The sequence below is a fragment of the Monodelphis domestica genome, chromosome 8, assembly GCF_027887165.1.
Source record: "Monodelphis domestica isolate mMonDom1 chromosome 8, mMonDom1.pri, whole genome shotgun sequence".
Taxonomy (NCBI): domain Eukaryota; kingdom Metazoa; phylum Chordata; class Mammalia; order Didelphimorphia; family Didelphidae; genus Monodelphis; species Monodelphis domestica.
The window spans coordinates 32,241,587-32,260,548 of NC_077234.1; the positions used below are offsets into that span (position 1 = coordinate 32,241,587).

General features: G+C 42.5%; 1 protein-coding gene across 4 annotated transcripts in view; it reads right to left on the minus strand.

Moving 5' to 3' along the window:
- PHC3 (polyhomeotic homolog 3) overlaps window positions 1–17,763 on the minus strand; it is a 63,607-nt gene extending 45,844 nt beyond the window's left edge. For 2 of the 4 annotated variants that reach the window (XR_008913904.1, XM_007502238.3), the window contains exons 1-5: window positions 17,670–17,763; window positions 12,328–12,493; window positions 11,180–11,338; window positions 6,475–6,552; window positions 155–313 (exon numbers count right to left, since the gene is read on the minus strand). Coding sequence is in view for 3 of the 4 variants with exons in the window: in XM_007502238.3 (XP_007502300.1) it covers window positions 155–313; window positions 6,475–6,552; window positions 11,180–11,338; window positions 12,328–12,493; window positions 17,670–17,683 (576 nt within the window). In the remaining variant the exon portion in view is untranslated. The remainder of the gene's footprint in view (window positions 1–154; window positions 314–6,474; window positions 6,553–11,179; window positions 11,339–12,327; window positions 12,494–17,669) is intronic. The other 2 variants (XM_007502237.2, XM_003341874.3) reach the window with 1 other exon arrangement.
- Between the last annotated feature and the right edge of the window lie 1,199 nt (window positions 17,764–18,962).

An 18,962-nucleotide genomic window follows, 5' to 3' on the forward strand; every position in this document is an offset into this window, starting at 1 on the left:
AAAAGTAGATACCCTGTTTTATTAAAATATTTAAGCTACCTGACACTTATCATTATCTAGAACAGATGAGGAAAACAGACCCACCAATCATTTCAGAAATTTCTTAAATCTAAAAAACACCACATACTGAAAATTCTGGCAGTTCATATCTTACCATTTGAGCTCGTAGATACATTTGAGCTTGGCTTGCCGTTAAGGTAGGAGATGTACTCCCTAGTAACATAGTCTGTTGGGTAATACTGCTGCTGGTAGTACTGGAAGCCTGGGAACGGCTTATTAATTGCGCAGGTGTAGGAGAAGTAGAGAGGTTGATCTAAGGAAGAAAAAATATTTGGTCACAGGCCAAATCTTTTGCTTTAAAGTGATCAAATTAGACCATGTTACAATCAGGCAATTAATGATATAAATTGAAACTGCGGGCCCCCAACAAAATTTCAGCAAGGGTCTCATTACCCTTTTTATTCAATACAAAATAAAAATGCTTTCAGTAGAAACGGCTCGGTTCTTTTTGTTGTCCCCCCACTTTTACACAATAATTGCACTTAAGCAAGTAATAGTATGTACAGAATAATAATCAGGTCCTTTTTAAAGAAAAATAACAGTCTATTTTTAAAAAGTCTAATGCTTCAAAAGGCAAATATTGGGGGCAGCTGGGCAGCTCAGTGGATGGAGTCAGGCCTAGAGACAGGAGATCCTGTGTTCCAATCTGGCCTCAGACACTTCCTAGCTGTGTGAGCTTGGGCAAGTCACTTAACCCCACATTGCCTAGCCCTTACTGCTCTTCTGCCTTGGAAGCAGTACAAAAGTATTGATTCTAAGATGGAAGGGAAATGATTAAAAAAAAAGTCATATATAATTTCTCTGGCTTTTGTACATATTAATACAGCATTATTTCAGTATTCTACTTAGTAACTAGAATATGCCTGTAATTCAGTTAATGTTCCTTTTGCATATTCTATCAAACAGGGGGCTTTTGAACTATAGGAGAAAAAAAGTCACCAACTGCTCAAGAGCCTCAGCCTTTTACCCCACACAGGACAGAGAGAGCTGGAAAGTCTCTGGACAGGTCAATGCCAGGCCGTCCCCGACTAAACAGGGAGTTCAAGCAATCCCTCGAATCCTCAAGAATGCTTCTGTGTAGTCTGTTCCACAGGCAAAAAAAAAGCCCTGGACAGCTCCAGAAAATTGATGTGCAGCAGAAACAGGGAGAAACAGTGCCCAGAGCACTGCGCTCAGGGTAAAGGTCTGGCCTTGCAGGCCTGGGCTCCCAACCCAGGCCTCAGCATGGCAGCAAGCAGAATCACTTAAGCTCATAGGTGCCCCAGCACATGTTGAAAAGTCAAAGGCATAGAACGACCAACAGGCCACCCCAAGAGAAAATGATGCTCTTCAGTCACTTCAGTCACATCTAACTCTTTAAGGCCCTCTTTAGAGTTTTCTTGGCAGAGATGCTGGAGTGGTCAGCCATTTCCTTCTCCAGATCATTTCACAGATGAATAAACTGAGAAGTGTACTTGGTCAGATCCGAACTCAGGAAAAAGGCTCGCTGTGGCAGTTCCCTGTCCCCTCCTCCCCAGCACATTCCCCCAGAAAATGATGTTGGTTTTAGAACAAAAAATGATTGCATGGTTGAGGTTTTAAAAATAGTTACAAGGCAACAGCCACAGAAGAGAAATGAGGAATCACACTGAGGGGAAGAGGAGGAAGGAAGAGGATGCTGCCATGGAGGCCAGCCCTTCCCTAAGGAGGCCCCAGGATGACTGAGGCATTTGGAAGCCAGGGGAGGGCGCAGATCTGCCCAACATCTGGGGAGAAGCAGGCAGGAGGGCATAGAGCAGTGTGCTATGATTTAGATGAAATCTGCGGGCTGGGTGCGCTTGACACAGAAGAATTTTGGTGCTGGGCCCAGAAAGGGGCCTGATGACCAGGATGTCTCCCTGAATGAAGGGGCAATGGCCAAAGGCTGTGGGAGCACATAGAGCAGCAAACCTGTGGACCGATGACCAAGCCTTCCCAGACTCTTCTCGGTCTGAGGCGAGTGGGTGCAGAGGGCTGGCAGGATGGGGGGAGGGCCCAGAGGAAGGTGCTGGGGCTCCTGAGCTATAGAAAGAGGCCTGGGGATACCAGAGCTCCCACTCATTCTGCATCTGGGGATGGGGAGCCTGAGTTAAGCCCTGCTCTGCAACGACATCTTCCCATCAGCCACAAAGTTGTGCTGGACCTAGCTGACCACACTTCATCTCTCATTCCACCACTCTGTCCACAAACAAGGCCCTGTTCATGCATGCCTAAGAGCTGTAGGCCTCTCCCAGAGCATCCCCCTCCATCCCCCAGGGACCCCACTGAGCCAATCCCCTGCCTAGCACAGGCCCCTGTCTTTTGGGCCAAGCCTCGGCTTGAGGACTGTCCCACCTTCTGCCTTTGCTCCCTGTACCCTCACCCACTGCAAACAAAGCCCCTTGCTAGAGCAAGGAGTCCTGTCCCAGCCTTCTCACCTTTGATATTGCTGAAGAACTAATGCCATCTACCAGACCTCCCTTTGGTCCCCTCTTCATCACTGTTCTCCCTTCGCTCATTTTCAAAAATCCCTCGTCAAGTCCATCCTTCACTCCTCCATTCTTGGCCACATTTTGTCCCCATTAGGTGCCTCTACTTCCTCTCCTCTGCTTTGCTTCGCTCCATTTGGCCTCTGACTTCACACCTGTCTTTTTCCAAAGCAGCCAAATCCAGGGGCCCTTCCCAACCCCCATGCTCTGAGTTCATCACTCTCCCCAATTGCCCCCTCTAAGGGTTGGCATCCCAGGGCCTCCCCCCCCCCAAACCCCATGCTTTACTTGGTGACCTCAGGCCCTGCTGGGAACCACCTCCATCAAATTCACGCATTTAGCACTAACCTCTTGACCAGCCTCCAACCATCTGCCACCTTGAACTAGATATCCTGTGAACATCTTCAAACTTGCCTAGTCCAGAGCTGAACTTGTTATCTTTGCCCCCAAACCCTCCCTTCTTCCTCACTTCCCATCATCCTGACACCATGCACTTGGGCCTGGGGATCAGCCTCCCACGTCTTCTCTCCCTCCTGCCACTCCCATAGCCAGTCTTTGGCCACAGTCTGAAGATGTCAGCAGGGGAGCAGCTCCTGGATATCCCCTCTGTAGTCTGACCCTGCCCCCCTCCTCTCCAGCTCAGTGTGGCTCCTCCCCAGCTCATGGCTGGACGATCAGCCTCGAAGCTCCACTCCCAACCATCCTCAACTGTCAGACACTGCTAAAGTACCACATTCTCCTCCCCCAACTAGATGTTCCCTGAGCTTCCTCCACCTCTACAAACAATGCAGCTGCATACTCTTTGTAATTCAGCCTGTCCCTGCCTTCCCAAGCTTCTTACACTTTCTATCACCCAGTGACCCAGTGCCCTGGCTCCTGGCTGCTCCTGGAGTAAGACATTCCATTCTTCATCAGCTGTTTGTCCATCCCTCCCTCCCTCCCTCTCTCTTTCTCTGACTTTCTGTCTCTCCCCCTCCCTTCCTCCCTCTTCTCTTTCCCTCTCTCTTCTCTCTCCCTCTCCCTTTCTTTCTCTGTTTCTCCCTCCTTTTCTATTTTTCTTTCTCCCTCCCTCTCTCTTCTCTCTCCTCTCCCTCTCTTTCTCTGTCTCTCTTTCTTCTTCCTTCTCTCTTTTTTCTGTCTCTCTCTCTCATCTAGAACACTCTCCTTTCTCGGCTCTAACTTCTGACTTCCTTGAAGTCTCAACTAAAAGTTTACCTATCCTGCACCCCCTTCAATCTCAGTGCCTTCCCTCTATTGCTTGCTTCCAATTCAGTCTGTCTGCATCTCATCTGAACAGCAGGGACTGTCTTTTACCTTTCTTTATATCCCTAGAGCTTAATACAGTACCTGGCACCTGGTAGGTACTTCATGTTTACTGACTGTTGGCATATAAGCTAATACAAAATATATCCAAGTAATATAAAGCAATGGGGAATAAGAGATTGGGGATGGGGGGGAGGGGGAACTAGTAACTAGGAAGAACTGCCATATATTTTCAGTTATTAGCATCTGAATGCCTAAAATGTGACCAGTACGATGCCACATGCTGTGATTTCTCATATTCTCTCTTTTTTTTAAAAGCCCTTACCTTTTGTCTTAGAATCCATGTTAAGTATCAGTTCCAGGGCAGACAAGCACTAAGTGAAGCAATAGAGGTTAAGTGACTTGTCCAGTGTCACACAGCTAGGAAGTATCTGAACCCCGACCTCCCATCTCCAAGCCTGGTGCTCTAGTCCCTAAGCAAAATAGCCTTACCTTCTAATTACTTTCTAATATTACCTTCTGATTGTTTCTTGTGTTTTAGTCCTATATCCTCAAATGGATTATAAATTCTTTGAGGGCAGTTTTTGTACTTACCACTATTCACACACCTCAAAGCATTTCCCATAGTGCTGGGCAATAACAGATAGTCAAAATAATTTGTGGAATGATTTCTAGGGGCATTGCAGAAGGACCACCCCTGGAAGAAGGCCAAAGCTGTCCTTATGATTCCATTCTGGCCAATAAGAAAACATCTCTCAAATCACACATAGATACCCACCTCTAAACCTATGATCTTATGAACCAAAAATTATGGGAAAAGACCAATAAGGAAATGATCCTGGAAGTAAAATTTCTAGTTGATGGACTATAACTTATCTTCCTATGATTAGTTTCCCATGCACTTGAACATTCACTCACAAAAGGCTTTAGTTGGAATGGATTTGGAGCTGATTCAGTTCAATTAAGTCTGAGTAATTTTTAATAGGAACTGTCTTTGGGCCCAAACTCAGTCTATCTTCAGACTGGCTCCGGATTGCACTCCACTGACTTTGGGAATGTGGAGACATCTTCATGTCAAGATAAGGCATCAAAGTAGTACCAAATGGCAGACACTGACAGAACCATAATCTCCAAGAGGTTGGGTGCTCCCTTTCAGGCTGCATGCCCTTATATTCTGTACAGTTCTCATCCACTGAGTTCACATAAAGCATCTACATACTGGGTGCCTTCTCTAATTCTCTTGACACAAGGTGGATAATAGTTGAGCATATGCTTTCTGCCAATTATCCCTCATTCTTGCTGCACAGCTGGCCCTCCTTTCTATCCAGTCCTTTATCTGTGGTGACATCCTTTACACCAGTTTTCTCGGGCAATTCTTTTTCAATAATGTATGACACAAATTGTTCAAACCTAATCCATAATTATTTATTGCCCTTTAGGTAACCTTCAAACTATAATTCTTTTAGGAAAATGCTGATTTTCTATGACTAAAAGCCTTATAGCATATAACCAAAAAAATGCAAATGTTAAGAAGATGAATTTTCATTTCAGGGAGAGGCAAGAGAATAAATAAAACTACTGCATAAACAACAAGAAAATAAGGCATCCTCTCAATTACATTCTATAATATAAATACAATCTCGATATCTAAACTAGGGATAAACAGAGAAAAAAAGCTATAGAACAATATCCCTGATGAACACTGGTGGAAACATTTTATTTTATTTATACACCCTTACCTTCCGTCTTGGGATCAATACTGTTTTGGTTCCAAGGCAGAAGAGTGGTAAGGGCTAGGCAATGGGGGTTAAGTGACTTGCCCAGGGTCACACAGCGGTGAAGTGTCCGAGGCCAGATTTGAACCTAAGACTTCCTATCTCTAGGCCTGGCTCTCAATCCACTGAGCTACCCAGCTACCGCTTGGAAACATTTTAAATAAAATATTAGTAGCTATAACAACCTATTAAAAATATCATACACTATGACCAGAATATATTTATACCAAAAATGGCAGAACTGGTTTAACATGAGGAAGATAATGAGTATTAAAAAAAAATCATGTTAATAATGTAAACAATCAAACAATATGTTTATATCAAAAGGTGCTAGAAAAGTTTCAGACAAAATACAAGACATTTCTATTAAAAGCTCTAAAAAGTATAAGAATACTTTAAAAATTATTACACTAATTCACTTATAATTACATTATAATAATTCATTTACAGAATGTTATAAGAGGATATTTGCAAGTTTGGCTCAAATTATTTAACCACATTAAGAAATGAAAACTTTAAAAATATCAATTGCACAAAATTAGATATATGTATTTGCTTACACAGAAAATGATGACATGTAGTTAATGAAGAAAAACAGGATATGATTGCCTAATATAGTACTCTGCATACAATGGGGTAACTATAAAAATTGACTAATCACCCAAAGAAATACCCAAAAAACAGTTTTGGGACTGGGGTCTCAAAATAATAGTTATCAGTTTTAGGCAGGTATTCCCACTAAGATTTGTTTTTTATGTATCTGTTCCTGAGAGCTTTCACTAAGCTCTTTATGAGTTAAACAATCTTTTATTTTTTGAAACCATAATTAAAAAACTTTAATTAAACATAATTAAAAGATTCAGCACCACAAAACAGTTAAGGGCACTTACAGATGTCTGGGACATGCTTGACTGTTGTGTGACACTCCCTGTAGGGGATGTAGATGGCCTCCCACTGGACAGACTTGCCTAAAAGATAAAGTAAAATATTTCTTATAAGCTGAAGTTAAACCATTATCCAGGTGGCATCTGGGTAGCTCAGTGGATTGAGAGCCAGGCCTAGAGATGGGAGGTCCTAGGTTCAAATCTGGCCTCAGACACTTCCCAGCTGTGTGTGACCCTGGGCAAGTCACTTAACCCCCAATGCCTAGCCCTTATTGCTCTTCTGCCTTGAAACCAATACACAGTATTGATTCCAAGATGGAAGGTAAGGATTTAAAATAAAAAACAAACCATTATCCAAACTGAGTTAATGAGAAGGAAGGGAGGGAGGAAGGAAGAAAGGAAGAAAGGAAGGAAGGTAGTGGCTCTATAATTCGTTATGGTTAGCATGGCTCCTGACTAAGAACAAAAAACAGAAGAAGCATCTTTTGTTTTTCTTTCCTGGCTATACCAGCTCAGCTCTATTGGACTAGCTATGCTGTCCAGCAGTCTAGGACTCTACTGCTACCTCCCTGACACAATGGGGAAACTGGAACTGTGTGAGCAACCATCAGAACTCCATTTCCTCACTTCTGTCCAGGACAAATTTATGATTTCAGGAAACCCTACCAAGAATCAGCAACAACTGGGGATCTCTTGCTAGTGAAATATGTCCATTAAAAAAAATTTACATTAATTTATTTAGTCAATTTAGAACATTATTCCTTGGTTACAAGAATCATATTCTTTCTCTCCCCTCCACCACCTTCCTGTGGCTGACACACAATTCCACTGGGTATTACATGTGTCCTTGATCAGAACCTATTTCCATGTTGTTGATATTTGCACTAGGATGTTCATTTAGTCTACATCCCCAACCATATCCCCTCAACCCATGTATTCAAGTAGTTGCTTTTCTTCTGTGTTTTTACTCCCACAGTGTTTCCTCTGAATGTGGATAGTGTTCTTTTTCATAGATCCCTCCAGGTTGTTCAGGATCACGGCATTGCCACTAATGGAGAAGTCTATTACATTTGATTGTACCACAGTGTATCAGTCTCTGTGTACAATGTTCTCCTGGTTCTGCTCCTCTCGCTCTGCATCCTTCCTGGAGGTTGTTCCAGTCTCCATAGAATTCCTCCACTTTATTATTCCTTTGAGCACAATAGTATTCCATCACCAACATGTACCACAATTTGCTCAGCCATTCCCCAATTGATGGGCATCCCCTCGTTTTCCAATTTTTGGCCACCACAAAGAGCGCAGCTATGAATATTTTTGTACATGTCTTTTTCCTTATTATCTCTTTGGGGTATAAACCCAGCAGTGCTATGGCTGGATTATAGGGCAGACAATCTTTTAGCACCCTTTGGGCATAGTTCCAAATTGCCCTCCAGAATGGTTGGATCAATTCACAACTCCACCATCAGTGCATTAATGTCCTGACTTTGCCACATCCCCTCTAGCATTCATTACTTTCCTTTGCTGTCATGTTAGTCAATCTGCTAGGTGTGAGGTGATACCTCAGAGTTGTTTTGATTTGCATCTCTCTGATTATAAGAGAATTAGAACACTTTTTCATGTGCTTATTAATAGTTTTTATTTCTTTACCTGAAAATTACCTATTCATGTCCCTTGCCCATTTATCAATTGGAGAATGGCTTGATTTTTTTGTACAATTGACTTAGCTCTTTATAAATTTGAGTAATTAGACCTTTGTCAGAGGTTTCTGAAATGAAGATTGTTTCCCAACTTGTTGCTTCCCTTCTAATTTTGGTTGCATTGGTTTTGTTTGTACAGAAACTTTTTAATTTGATATAATCAAAATTATTGATTTTACATTTTGTGATTTTTTTCTAGCTCTTGCTTGGTTTTAAAGTCTTTCCTTTCTCAAAGATCTGACAAGTATACTATTCTGTGTTCACCTAATTTGCTTATAGTTTCCTTCTTTATATTCAAGTCATTCAACCATTCTGAGTTTATCTTCGTGTAGGGTGTGAGATATTGATCCAAACCTAATCTCTCCCACACTGTCTTCCAATTTTCCCAGCAGTTTTTATCAAATAGTGGATTTTGGTCCCAAAAATTGGGATCTTTGGGCTTATCATAGACTGTCTTGCTGAGGTCACTTACCCGCAGTCTAGTCCACTGATTCTCCTTTCTGTCTCTTAGCCAGTACCAAATTGTTTTGATGACCACTGCTTTATAGTATAGTTTGAGATCTAGTACTACAAGGCCTCCTTCCTTCTCATTTTTTTCATGATTTCCCTGGATATCCTTGATTCTTTGTTCTTCCAAATGAACTTTGTTATGGTTTTTTCTAATTCAGTAAAAAAGTTTTTTGGTAGTTCAATGGGTATGGTACTAAATAAGTAAATTAATCTGGGTAGGATTTTTATTATGTTAGCTCATCCTACCCATGAGTAATCAATGTTTTTCCAATTGTTTAGATCTAGTTTTAATTGTGTGGAGGGTGTTTTGTAGTTGTGTTCATATAGTTCCTGTGTTTGTCTCGGCAGATAGATTCCTAAGTATTTTATATTGTCTAGGGTGATTTTTAAATGGAATTTCTCTTTCTAATTCTTGCTGCTGAGATGTGTTGGAAATATATAGAAATGCTGATGACTTCTGGGGGTTTATTTTTTATCCTGCAACTTTGCTAACGTTGTTGATTATTTCAACTAGCTTTTTGGTTGATTCCCTAGGATTCTTTAAGTATAGACCATCATATCATCTGCAAAGAATGATAGCTTGGTCTCCTCATTGCCAATTTTAATACCTTCAATTTCTTTTTCTTCTCTAATTGCTACAGCTAGTGTTTCCAGTACAATGTTAAATAATAGAGGTAATAATGGGCATCCTTGTTTCACTCCTGATCTTATTGGGAAGGCTTCTAGTTTATCCCCATTGCAGATGATGCTTGCTGATGGTTTTAGATATATACTGTTTATTATTTTTAGGAAAGGCCCTTCTATTCCTATACTTTCTAGTGTTTTCAATAGTAATGAGTGTTGTATTTTGTCAAAGGCTTTTTCTGCATTTATTGAGGTAACCATGTGATTTTTGTCGGTTTGCTTGTTAATATGGTCAATTATGTGGATAGTTTTACTAATATTGAACCATCCTTGCATTCCTGGTATGAATCCTACCTAGTCATAGTGGATAACCCTTGTGATTACTTGCTGGAGTCTTTTTGCTAGTATCCTATTTAAGATTTTTACATCTATATTCATTAAGGAGATGGGTCTATAGTTTTCTTTCTCTTTTTTTGACCTGCCTGGCTTTGGAATCAGTACCATATTTTTGTCATAAAAGGAATTTGGTAGAACTCCTTCTTTGCTTATTCTGTCAAATAGTTCGTATAATGTTGGGATTAGTTGTTCTTTGAATGTTTGATAGAATTTATTTGTGAATTCATCTGGACCTGGGGATTTTTTCTTAGGGAGTTCTTTGATGGGTTGTTCAATTTCTTTTTCTGATATGGGATTGTTTAGGCAGTCTATTTCTTCCTCTGTTAGTGTAGGCAATTTATATTTTTGTAAATATTCATCCATATCACCTAGATTGCTATATTTATTGCCATATAGTTAGGCACAATAGTTTTTAATGATTGTCTTAATTTCCTCTTCATTAGAGGTGAGGTCTCCCTTTTCATTTGGGATACTGTCAATTTGGTTTTCTTCTTTCCTTTTTTAAATTAGATTGACAAGTACTTTGTCTATTTTATTTGTTTTTTCAAAGTAGCAGCTTTTAGTCTTATTTATTAAATTAATAGTTCTTTGACTTTCAATTTTATTAATTTCTCCTTTGATTTTTAGGATCTCTAATTTAGTCTTCATCTGAGGATTTTTAATTTGCTCACTTTCTAGTTTTTTAATTTGCATGTTGCACATACATTTTTAGATGCTTCAGCAACAGAGAATGATGTGGGAAAGGGTATTAGGATCTCGTTCAAAGAATGGACTGAAAGTTCAGGCTGCTCCACTACAAGGAAACAAACTTTGTTATAAGAGAAGATAGTAATGGGATAGCTATAGACCAAGAAATCAGGTAAGATGGGGTGAGCAAAGGTGACCACCCTCTGGTGGTCTCTTGTTGGCCCATTCTGGGGGGATATAAATGGGATGCTAATGTCTAGTTAAATGCCCCAGAGCACTTTCAATCAGGCTTTTCTCAGTTCTGCACAAACTCTAAAGAAGGCGGTGAATATGGAAATGGATCATTGTTTGAACCTCATCCCGAATGACTGGGGAACTGAACCCCCTGTCCTTGCTACCAGGAGACCACAGCCAAGGACTGAGGCTATGTCTAAGGATTGCTGCAGGGAGCTTCCTCCCTCCCAGTTGTGAATCTAAGCAGCTCCTATGTCTTCTCTGAAAGGTGTCCTGCCCTAATCAGCTTATTCTTGTTTCCATGTTCTTTGGATCATGTGCAGGGCTCGGGGACCTTTCCACCCCATTGAGATCTTTTATACCCACCAGGAGGGGATAGTTTGGGGTTCTGTCCAAAATTACTTTTATTAAAAAACTGATCATTAGGCTCTGACCTAATAACAATGGAAATGTACTTCCAAAATATTTCAAGGCTTCTAGAAGCCTCTGGCCCCCATGGCACTGATCCACAGCTGCCCCTTGCCCAGTGTGTCCCCTTCCCCCTCTCCCCAGTTGCTCCTGACCTGCACAGCGGCCAGGCTCTGGAGCTGGGAGCTGCTCAGGTGGTGCTGCTGCTGCAGTGCAGCTGTGTGCAGCATCAGGTGCTGCTGCTGGGCGGCGTACATCTGTTGCAGATACTGTGCCGCAGAGCTGGAGGGCCGGTGCAGAGTCTGTTGAATGACCTGGAAGCGGGGAGTCAGCAGAGACAAGGCACAAGAGAAATGTCATAAGAGAACACACAAGCTCCTACAAGAGCTTCCCAGCCGGGGAGGACTCTCACAGCAGTGGACAGAGCAGAGTCGGAGAGAACACGGGAACTGTGACCCAACAGATGCCTTTCTTAATGTTAAAACCAGATCCCAAACATTCCTTCAGTTGCAGTTACTCAGACTGAGCAAAATATTTCACCAATATCAACCCCATCTCTGAATATCTAATGAAGATGCACAATGAATGGAAATCCTTAGAGATTGCTTTATTCATGGCTATGAACACTGAATTCATTCCTTCACATGTTTGTCCATTGGCAAAGAAAAAAATGTGAGCCTCTTCCTTAACAAACAGATCAGTGACACGGGCACATGTGAAAAGAGGAACAAAGAATCCCGCTTTTTTTGCTCAAAGGAGGCACAGCAAGGGCTTTGCTGGCAACTGACATCTACAGTGATGGCAAACCTTTTAGACTGCATGCTGCCCCCTAGCACGTGTGCTATTGGTTTGCCAACACGGCCCTAGAACATCCTGGAATATTTTATTGTGTTCCAAAAAGCTTATCCCCAAAACCAAGGGCTTTTTTCACGTATGAATCTGGGGTTGGGTCTGACAAGAAGATCCCAAAGCAGCTTCCAGCAGGTGAATTTCCCACCCACCCTCAGCACTGGCAGAGCATTCCCCATGATCTTGAAAGCTCAGTTGGCCTTCTCAAACCCTAACTTCTCCCACTTGCCCAGACACTACAAGCTATATATTTACGTAGTCTCAGATGATGTGAAAGCATCATTTACACTTGACTTCTGCAAAATGGCAACAACCTTACCTAGACCTCCTGTGAGTCTTATAAGGACCTCTTGAAAGAGGGAAACTAAACAATGGCTTCCCAGCCCCCAGGCCCTCTGCAGTAAAACAAAGAGACCTCCGTTGCTCCTCTGCCTCCTAGAAATTTCTGGCATACCTGAACAGAATGTCGGTCAGAGCCACTATATACAGAGATTTGTGGTTGTGGTGTTCTTGAGGAGGAAGTGCTGGTAGTGGTGATGGCAGTACTGCTAGGAGTTGTAGACATGGAGGATGTTCCTGGGTTTGCTTCATTATCCATACTATTATGTAGCTCCTTAAATCTAGCAAAGAACACAAGGAATGACATCAGGTCAATGTCTGTTGCTATCAACGTGCTTTAAATACAATATAGAGAAGAACACGTGATACCCAGTGGAATCATGCGTCGGCTATGGGAGAGGTGGGGGTGGGGGGAGGAAAAGAAAATGATTTTTGTTTCCAATGAATAATGTTTGAAAATGACCAAATAAAATAATGTTTAGAAAACAAATAAATAAATAAATACAATATAGCTACTACAAAAAAGGACTCATGCTTTTATGGATTTAGCAAGGCCCAAACTGAACAGAGGTGCCCACAAATACAGGTCTGAATACAAAATTCTACCTATAGTCATACTTCATAATTCAGAATTTCTAACAATCCAAAGCATGTTAAGTCCATCTTTGCATTAGCAATGAAGTTTTTTAAAGCAAATTGGTATTAATAAATAAATTACAGGGGGCAGTTGGGTAGCTCAGTGGATTGAGAGCCAGACCTAGAGATGGAGGTCCTAGGTTCAAATCTGGCCTTAGACACTGCCCAGCTTTTTGACCCTGGGCAAGTCACTTAACCCCCAATGACTAGCCCTTACAGAATGTAAGGGTTTTTATTTAATGAATAAATAAATAAATTACAGGAAGAAGGCCTTAAGATCTCTCAAAATCATGGAATTTTGGAGATAAAAAGGACCTTGGAGATCGCCTAATCCAGAGGCTTGTCAAACATGGCTGCAAAACTCTGGGATGCAGCCCAAAGTGGATTAAAATAGAATGAGGAAACATTTAATAAAATAGATTGTGGATAATGTTCAAATATGATTTTATTTTATTTTCTGAAGCAGAAGACATTTTATTTGTCAACAGATAAAAACACTTTCAGGATATATAAACTTTCAAGAAGTACAAAAATTCACCAGGCACCCTACCCTGTTCCCTCATACAAAAACTGGTATCAGTACATGTTTAAGTAATGCTACACTTGTTTTTCAGCAAAGTAATGTATTATTCAAACTGTTTTGTAAAACAACCATTCAGCTCTGAACCAATCAATATCAAAATTTCCTACCAAAAAAATAAACTAACCAGAAACTAGAGTGGCTCAAGAAATAAGCTGCCTTTTATTCATAGATTGACATACAGTATTTCTCCTAACTGAATGTTGAGTCTTCCAACTTGTTCAAATTTTCTGTATAGAAACACTTTTACAAGGCACACAGTCCAACTGGCAAGTACTAATCAATCTAGTTACAAAATGTATTGTCTTTGAGGGGAAAAAATATCAATGTGCACACAACATTTCTAAAACAAAACCAAAGCTACTTCTTTTTCTTTAAACAAAACAGAGATAAAATACAGAACCTCTGGAAAAAAACAACCAAAGGTGCCAGCATAATACGTGCTTTTCTAAGTCAATTTGTGGTCCAAAGGCATCCTTACAGTAAGGTTTAGTGGCCCCCATTTCTATTTGAGTTTGACAACACTGCTCTAATCAACTCTTACATTAAACAAGAGAGATTATGATTTCCACTGATCACAGAGAGCAGCAAAAAGTCTTCTACCACCTTAAGATTCTTCATGTTGGTATTTAGCAGCAATTATTTAAATATAACAGATCTGCTAATCACAAATAAAAACTATTCCTACCAATTCATTAAAGTAGGTCCCATGGGACTTCTTTCAGATAGTTCTTGGCTAGTAGTTTAGTTTTACTTATTTGTCCCAGCCTACACTTCCCTCAAAATAAAGCAAAATTCTCAATAACTCATCCTTTGCCTTAAATCACATTTGCCTACTTCCCAACTGCCTTACTGTATATAATGAAATTTAATTATAGTGTAATTAACAATAATGTCATATAACAGATTTGGGAGAATTGCAAAAAAAGAAAACAAAGAAACTTGTCAATAACTTCCCCCAATTCCCTTTAAAAATTGTTTTAAAAAGGGGCTGCTTAAGGAATTAGCACATGCTAATTTTTTATAACTAGCATCATTTACTGAATCTTCCTCCTTCATAGACCAAGAGTTCTTGATTTTTCCCGACCTGGCAAATTTGTTTTGAAGTCAAGATCCTGATAACTGACAGAATGTGGTTTGCTAATACAAGCAACTCTTAACATTTTATTTCTGGTCAACTTTCAGGGTTTCTCTATTGCTAGAAACTAGTAACAACACTGCTATAGATTTCTCCCTATAAGATACTTTATCTGGCTGAAGATATCTGCAATTTCGAGATAAATGAAATTTGAATCACTACATATCAACAGCACTGGTAAGAAGACAACAAGAGTTCTTTCTACTATTTCACAGAAAAGAATGTGGCATGATGATTTTAATGCACTCTTTAAACTACTGATAAGTTTGCTTCCCTTTATGTACAAATCTCATGTTTTATTATCAATAAAACTAGATTTTCATAAAATAACTACATATGAAAGTTTATACATGAATTATGCTTGAATTTAAATGCACTAAATGAAAAAAAGTTTGATCTGATGTATTGAAAATCCCACATAGACTAATTTTTAAATTCTTTTTTTACTGATCTTAAAACATAATTTAAAAAAAACGCATTTTACATGCTTATGGCATCTTTCATCAAAGCTTTTATTTCAATGTCTTCAGCAAGAAATGTGAGTTATTCTCCCATGGTAAAAATTATTTCCTCCACTGTATTAGAAGTAAAACACAAGGGTGAAATATCTCACCATATGAGGGCCCTTGAACTAGAAAATAATGATACATACTATATATACATTCCTACTATTTCTGCAAACTCCAAGTCTTGTACCCCTAAATCCATAAGCCATAGTGCCTTAGGCTGGTACCATCAACCATGGGGTCTTGCTCTAACCCATCCACTACCAAGTAATACTACTGCTGATTCCTTCCCTCAAAATAAAGCAATATTCCTAATAACTCATCCTTTGCCTTAAATCATATTTGCCTACTTCCCAAGTTTTTCACATTAGCCTAACTGTATATAATGAAGCATTCTATTAAAAGGCTTCTGGGGGTAGCTAGGTGGCTCAGCGAACTGAGAGCCAAGCCCAGAAATGGGAGGTCCTACGTCCAACTCTGACTTCAGACACTTCCTATCGGTGTAACCCTAGGCAAGTCACTTAACCCTCATTGCCTAGCCCTTCCTTACCACTCTTCTGCTTTGGAACCAATACAAAGTGTTGATTCCAAGATGGAATTTTTTTAAAAGCCTTCTATAAATCAGGAACTATGTTTCTTTTAACACCAAACCCTCTACCTTTGATGAAATCCAACCATATGGACCAGAGCTCTACATTAACCTATTTCACCAACCTGGTGCAGTAGGCAGGATATGCACTGATTCACATGGTATTTCTTGGTAAGACTTAAGGCTTCTAGGCTAGTCATTTAACACCAGTTATCTAAATTCTGCCATGGAATACTTATTCTATACTTATTCTTTTTTTTTTTTTTAAACCCTTACCTTCCGTCTTGGAGTCAATACTCAGTATTGGCTCCAAGGCAGAAGAGTGGTAAGGGTTAGGCAATGGGGGTTAAGTGACTTGCCCAGGGTCACACAGCTGGGAAGTGTCTAAGGCCAGATTTGAACCTAGGACCTCCCGTCTCTAGGGCTGGCTCTCAATCCACTGAGCTACCCAGCTGCCCCCTTTCTATACTTATTCTAAGGCATAAGGTATGAGTTTTAAAAAAGACGTAGGGCAAGTCACCCAACTTTTCTGGGTCTCAATTTCTTCATTTGTAAAGATGAGTTACACCAGATGGTCTCACTTGACCCTCATTGCCTAGCCTTTGCCACTCTTCTACCTTGGAACCAATATACAATATTAATTCCAAGACAGAAGGTAAGGGTTTAAAAAAAACAACAACAAACTTCTGCATTCTAAGAGATAAGGTTCAGGGCACCTGGAAGAAACACCCTGCTGTTGTGCCCATGTGCCCAAATCACCATCTATTAGCCTGCTGGGTATTTCTGGGTCTCTCTTGCCATCCCCCCCAGGTAAGTTCTTTGAGGCAGGAGGCTGACTCCTTTGGGTACTCTCAGAGCACACAGTAAATAAAGCCTGGCTATAATTGGACAACCAAAACTAAAACTAAAAAAGAAATGAGGAATTTAGAAGGAAGTGCGTCGGGAATACAATTGAACATTTTTAAAAGTTTTATTTTTTTAAATCCTTGCCTTCTGCCTTAGAATCAACACTGTGTATTGGTTCTCCAGCAGAGGAACTGTAAGGATTACACAATGGGATTTAGGTGATTTGCCCAGGGTTATACAGCTAGGAAGTGTCTGAGGTCACATCCACAGTGCAAACTAGATGCCCTTAAAACAAGGTCTTTCTTTAAAGTTTGCCAAGGGCTTTCCACGCATTATAAATGCAGCGCACAAAGTCCGGATTTCTCTGGAGAGTGATGGGCCTCAGTATCCCCCTCAAATGCCCACGGGGAGCTGTATTCCTATCCCTCATAATTCATAATGGTTTATTTCATTTTATTTCATTTCCGGTGTAGTCTCCGAGACCTCCCGCAGGGCCCAGCATTCTGTGCTGCGGAGCCAGAGAGTGTCTCTCGTGGGCATTCCCCCGCAGTGAGGGGGTTCCTTAGCCGGGGAAGTAAATTTAAGAAACAAAACCAAAAACAACTCGGATGTCGGGTTTCTGGGTCGTTGGTTTCCTTGGTAACCCCGTGCAGACCGGCTTCCGGGGCTGCCCAGCAGCGGGGGGGCTGGGACCCCAGGAAGCGCCCCCCAACGCCCACACCCAATAAAGTCGCAGGCCCCGGACTGGCAACCTAAGGGCAACCGGCCGTGCAGAAAAGGAAATTGAGATAGGGTAGGAGAAGCATAAGAACACCTGCGAGGTAAGAGGGATCTCGCCGCCTGAGCAGGCCGTGCGGCCTTAGCACGGCACCCCGTACAGCCTCCCACACACGTCAGGCCCACGGGTGACTGTGGACGGGGTGGGGCAGGACGGGGCGGCTCCTCCCCTCCCTTGCCCCGCCCCGCCCCGCCCGGCCCCTCCCGAGGAGGCCCGGCCCGCAGCCCGCCCGCCAAGCCGCGCGGAGGAGGACCCGGGCCCAGGTCAGCACCCCCACCAGGGCGCGCCCCCGCCGGTCAGTCGGGCCTGCGCGCGCCCCCGCCGCGGCCCCACGTCCGCCCTCGCCCCGCGGGCCGCGGCCGCGGTCCCCAGCCAGTCACTCACTCCGCTTCCGCCATCTTCTCTCCTCCATCACTGACGCGGCCTGCACATGCGCGCCGTGGGCGAAGGGGCGGGGCCTCCTAAATCACGTGGAGAGGCAAGGCTCGCGCTTCCCCAGTCCCGCCCCCAGCTGCAGTTAGCCCCTACCCCCAGGACAGCACGTGCCCTCCGGCTCTGCCCTGAAGTCTTTTCACCTCTAAAAGCCTGCGCTGTATAGGCGGAGGGGATGGAGTGCTCAGAGCCTTTCCGCGCGGAGGGCTTGGGTTCCAGTTCCAAGCCTCTACCAGACCAACAACTGCAGAGAGCCCCGTTCACCATCCCCTACTATGTCTATTATTATCCACCAAGTAGCGGCATCACACACCCCTCTCTCAGTACAGTGCAGAGGCCTGGCCCTGCAAGGAATAGACATCAGCCCCAGGCCTGACTACCAGGGCGACCTGTTCCAGTCTCCCAACTCCGAGCCTTTTTCTGTGGCAGTCTCCCATGCCAGGTGTGCCCTCCCCTCTCATCACCACCTCTGGGCCCACCTTCTCCAGGAGACCCCTCCCAAAGCCCCTTCTTGCTGAGCCTCTACCATGTTGGCAATTTCAATTGATCCCCCTTTTAGCCTCTCGGTGCCTTTTTCTGCCCCCGTTAGACTGTCAGCCCTTGGAGGGCAGGAGCAGGGGCCAGTGATGATGAAGGTGATGAAGTCAAGGAGCCGTGGGTTGAAGTTCCACCCGTGATCCCCAATTGTGTTTCTTAAACTTCTACTATTAATTAGCATTTATAGGGCGCTTTAAGGTATTCAAAGTGCTTTATAAGTATCTAAGTGGATTATAATCCTGAGAGGTTGGAGGTATAAACCCCCATTTTACACATAAGAACACAGAGGCGGATAAAGGATCCGAGGCAGGATCCGAACTCAGTTCCTCCCAGATTCCGCTCTGGGGCTCGATGCACCGGGCAGCTTTGTGGCCGTTGGATGCAACTGTTTCCCATCTGTATCTACAAAGACCGCAGAGTTCCCGCGGTGGACGCTCTTTAGAGGAGGGGGCTGGCGGGGGTGGGGCGCGGGTGAAGCTTGGCCGGTTTGGAAGCTTTTGCCTGTGTGAATGGACCTGTTCTTACCCGTGAATCCCCATTTAATCTCCAAGGTTTGACTCTTGTGTAGGATTCAACGGCTATTTCTATTAACTGACTTTAAAATGATGCATAAAGCATAGCTAAACTGCAAAAGGTTCCTTTTTTCTGAGGATGAGGAAGAGATGAGCAGTTTGGGGGGGGGGGCGAGATCTCCCTCTGCCAAACAGT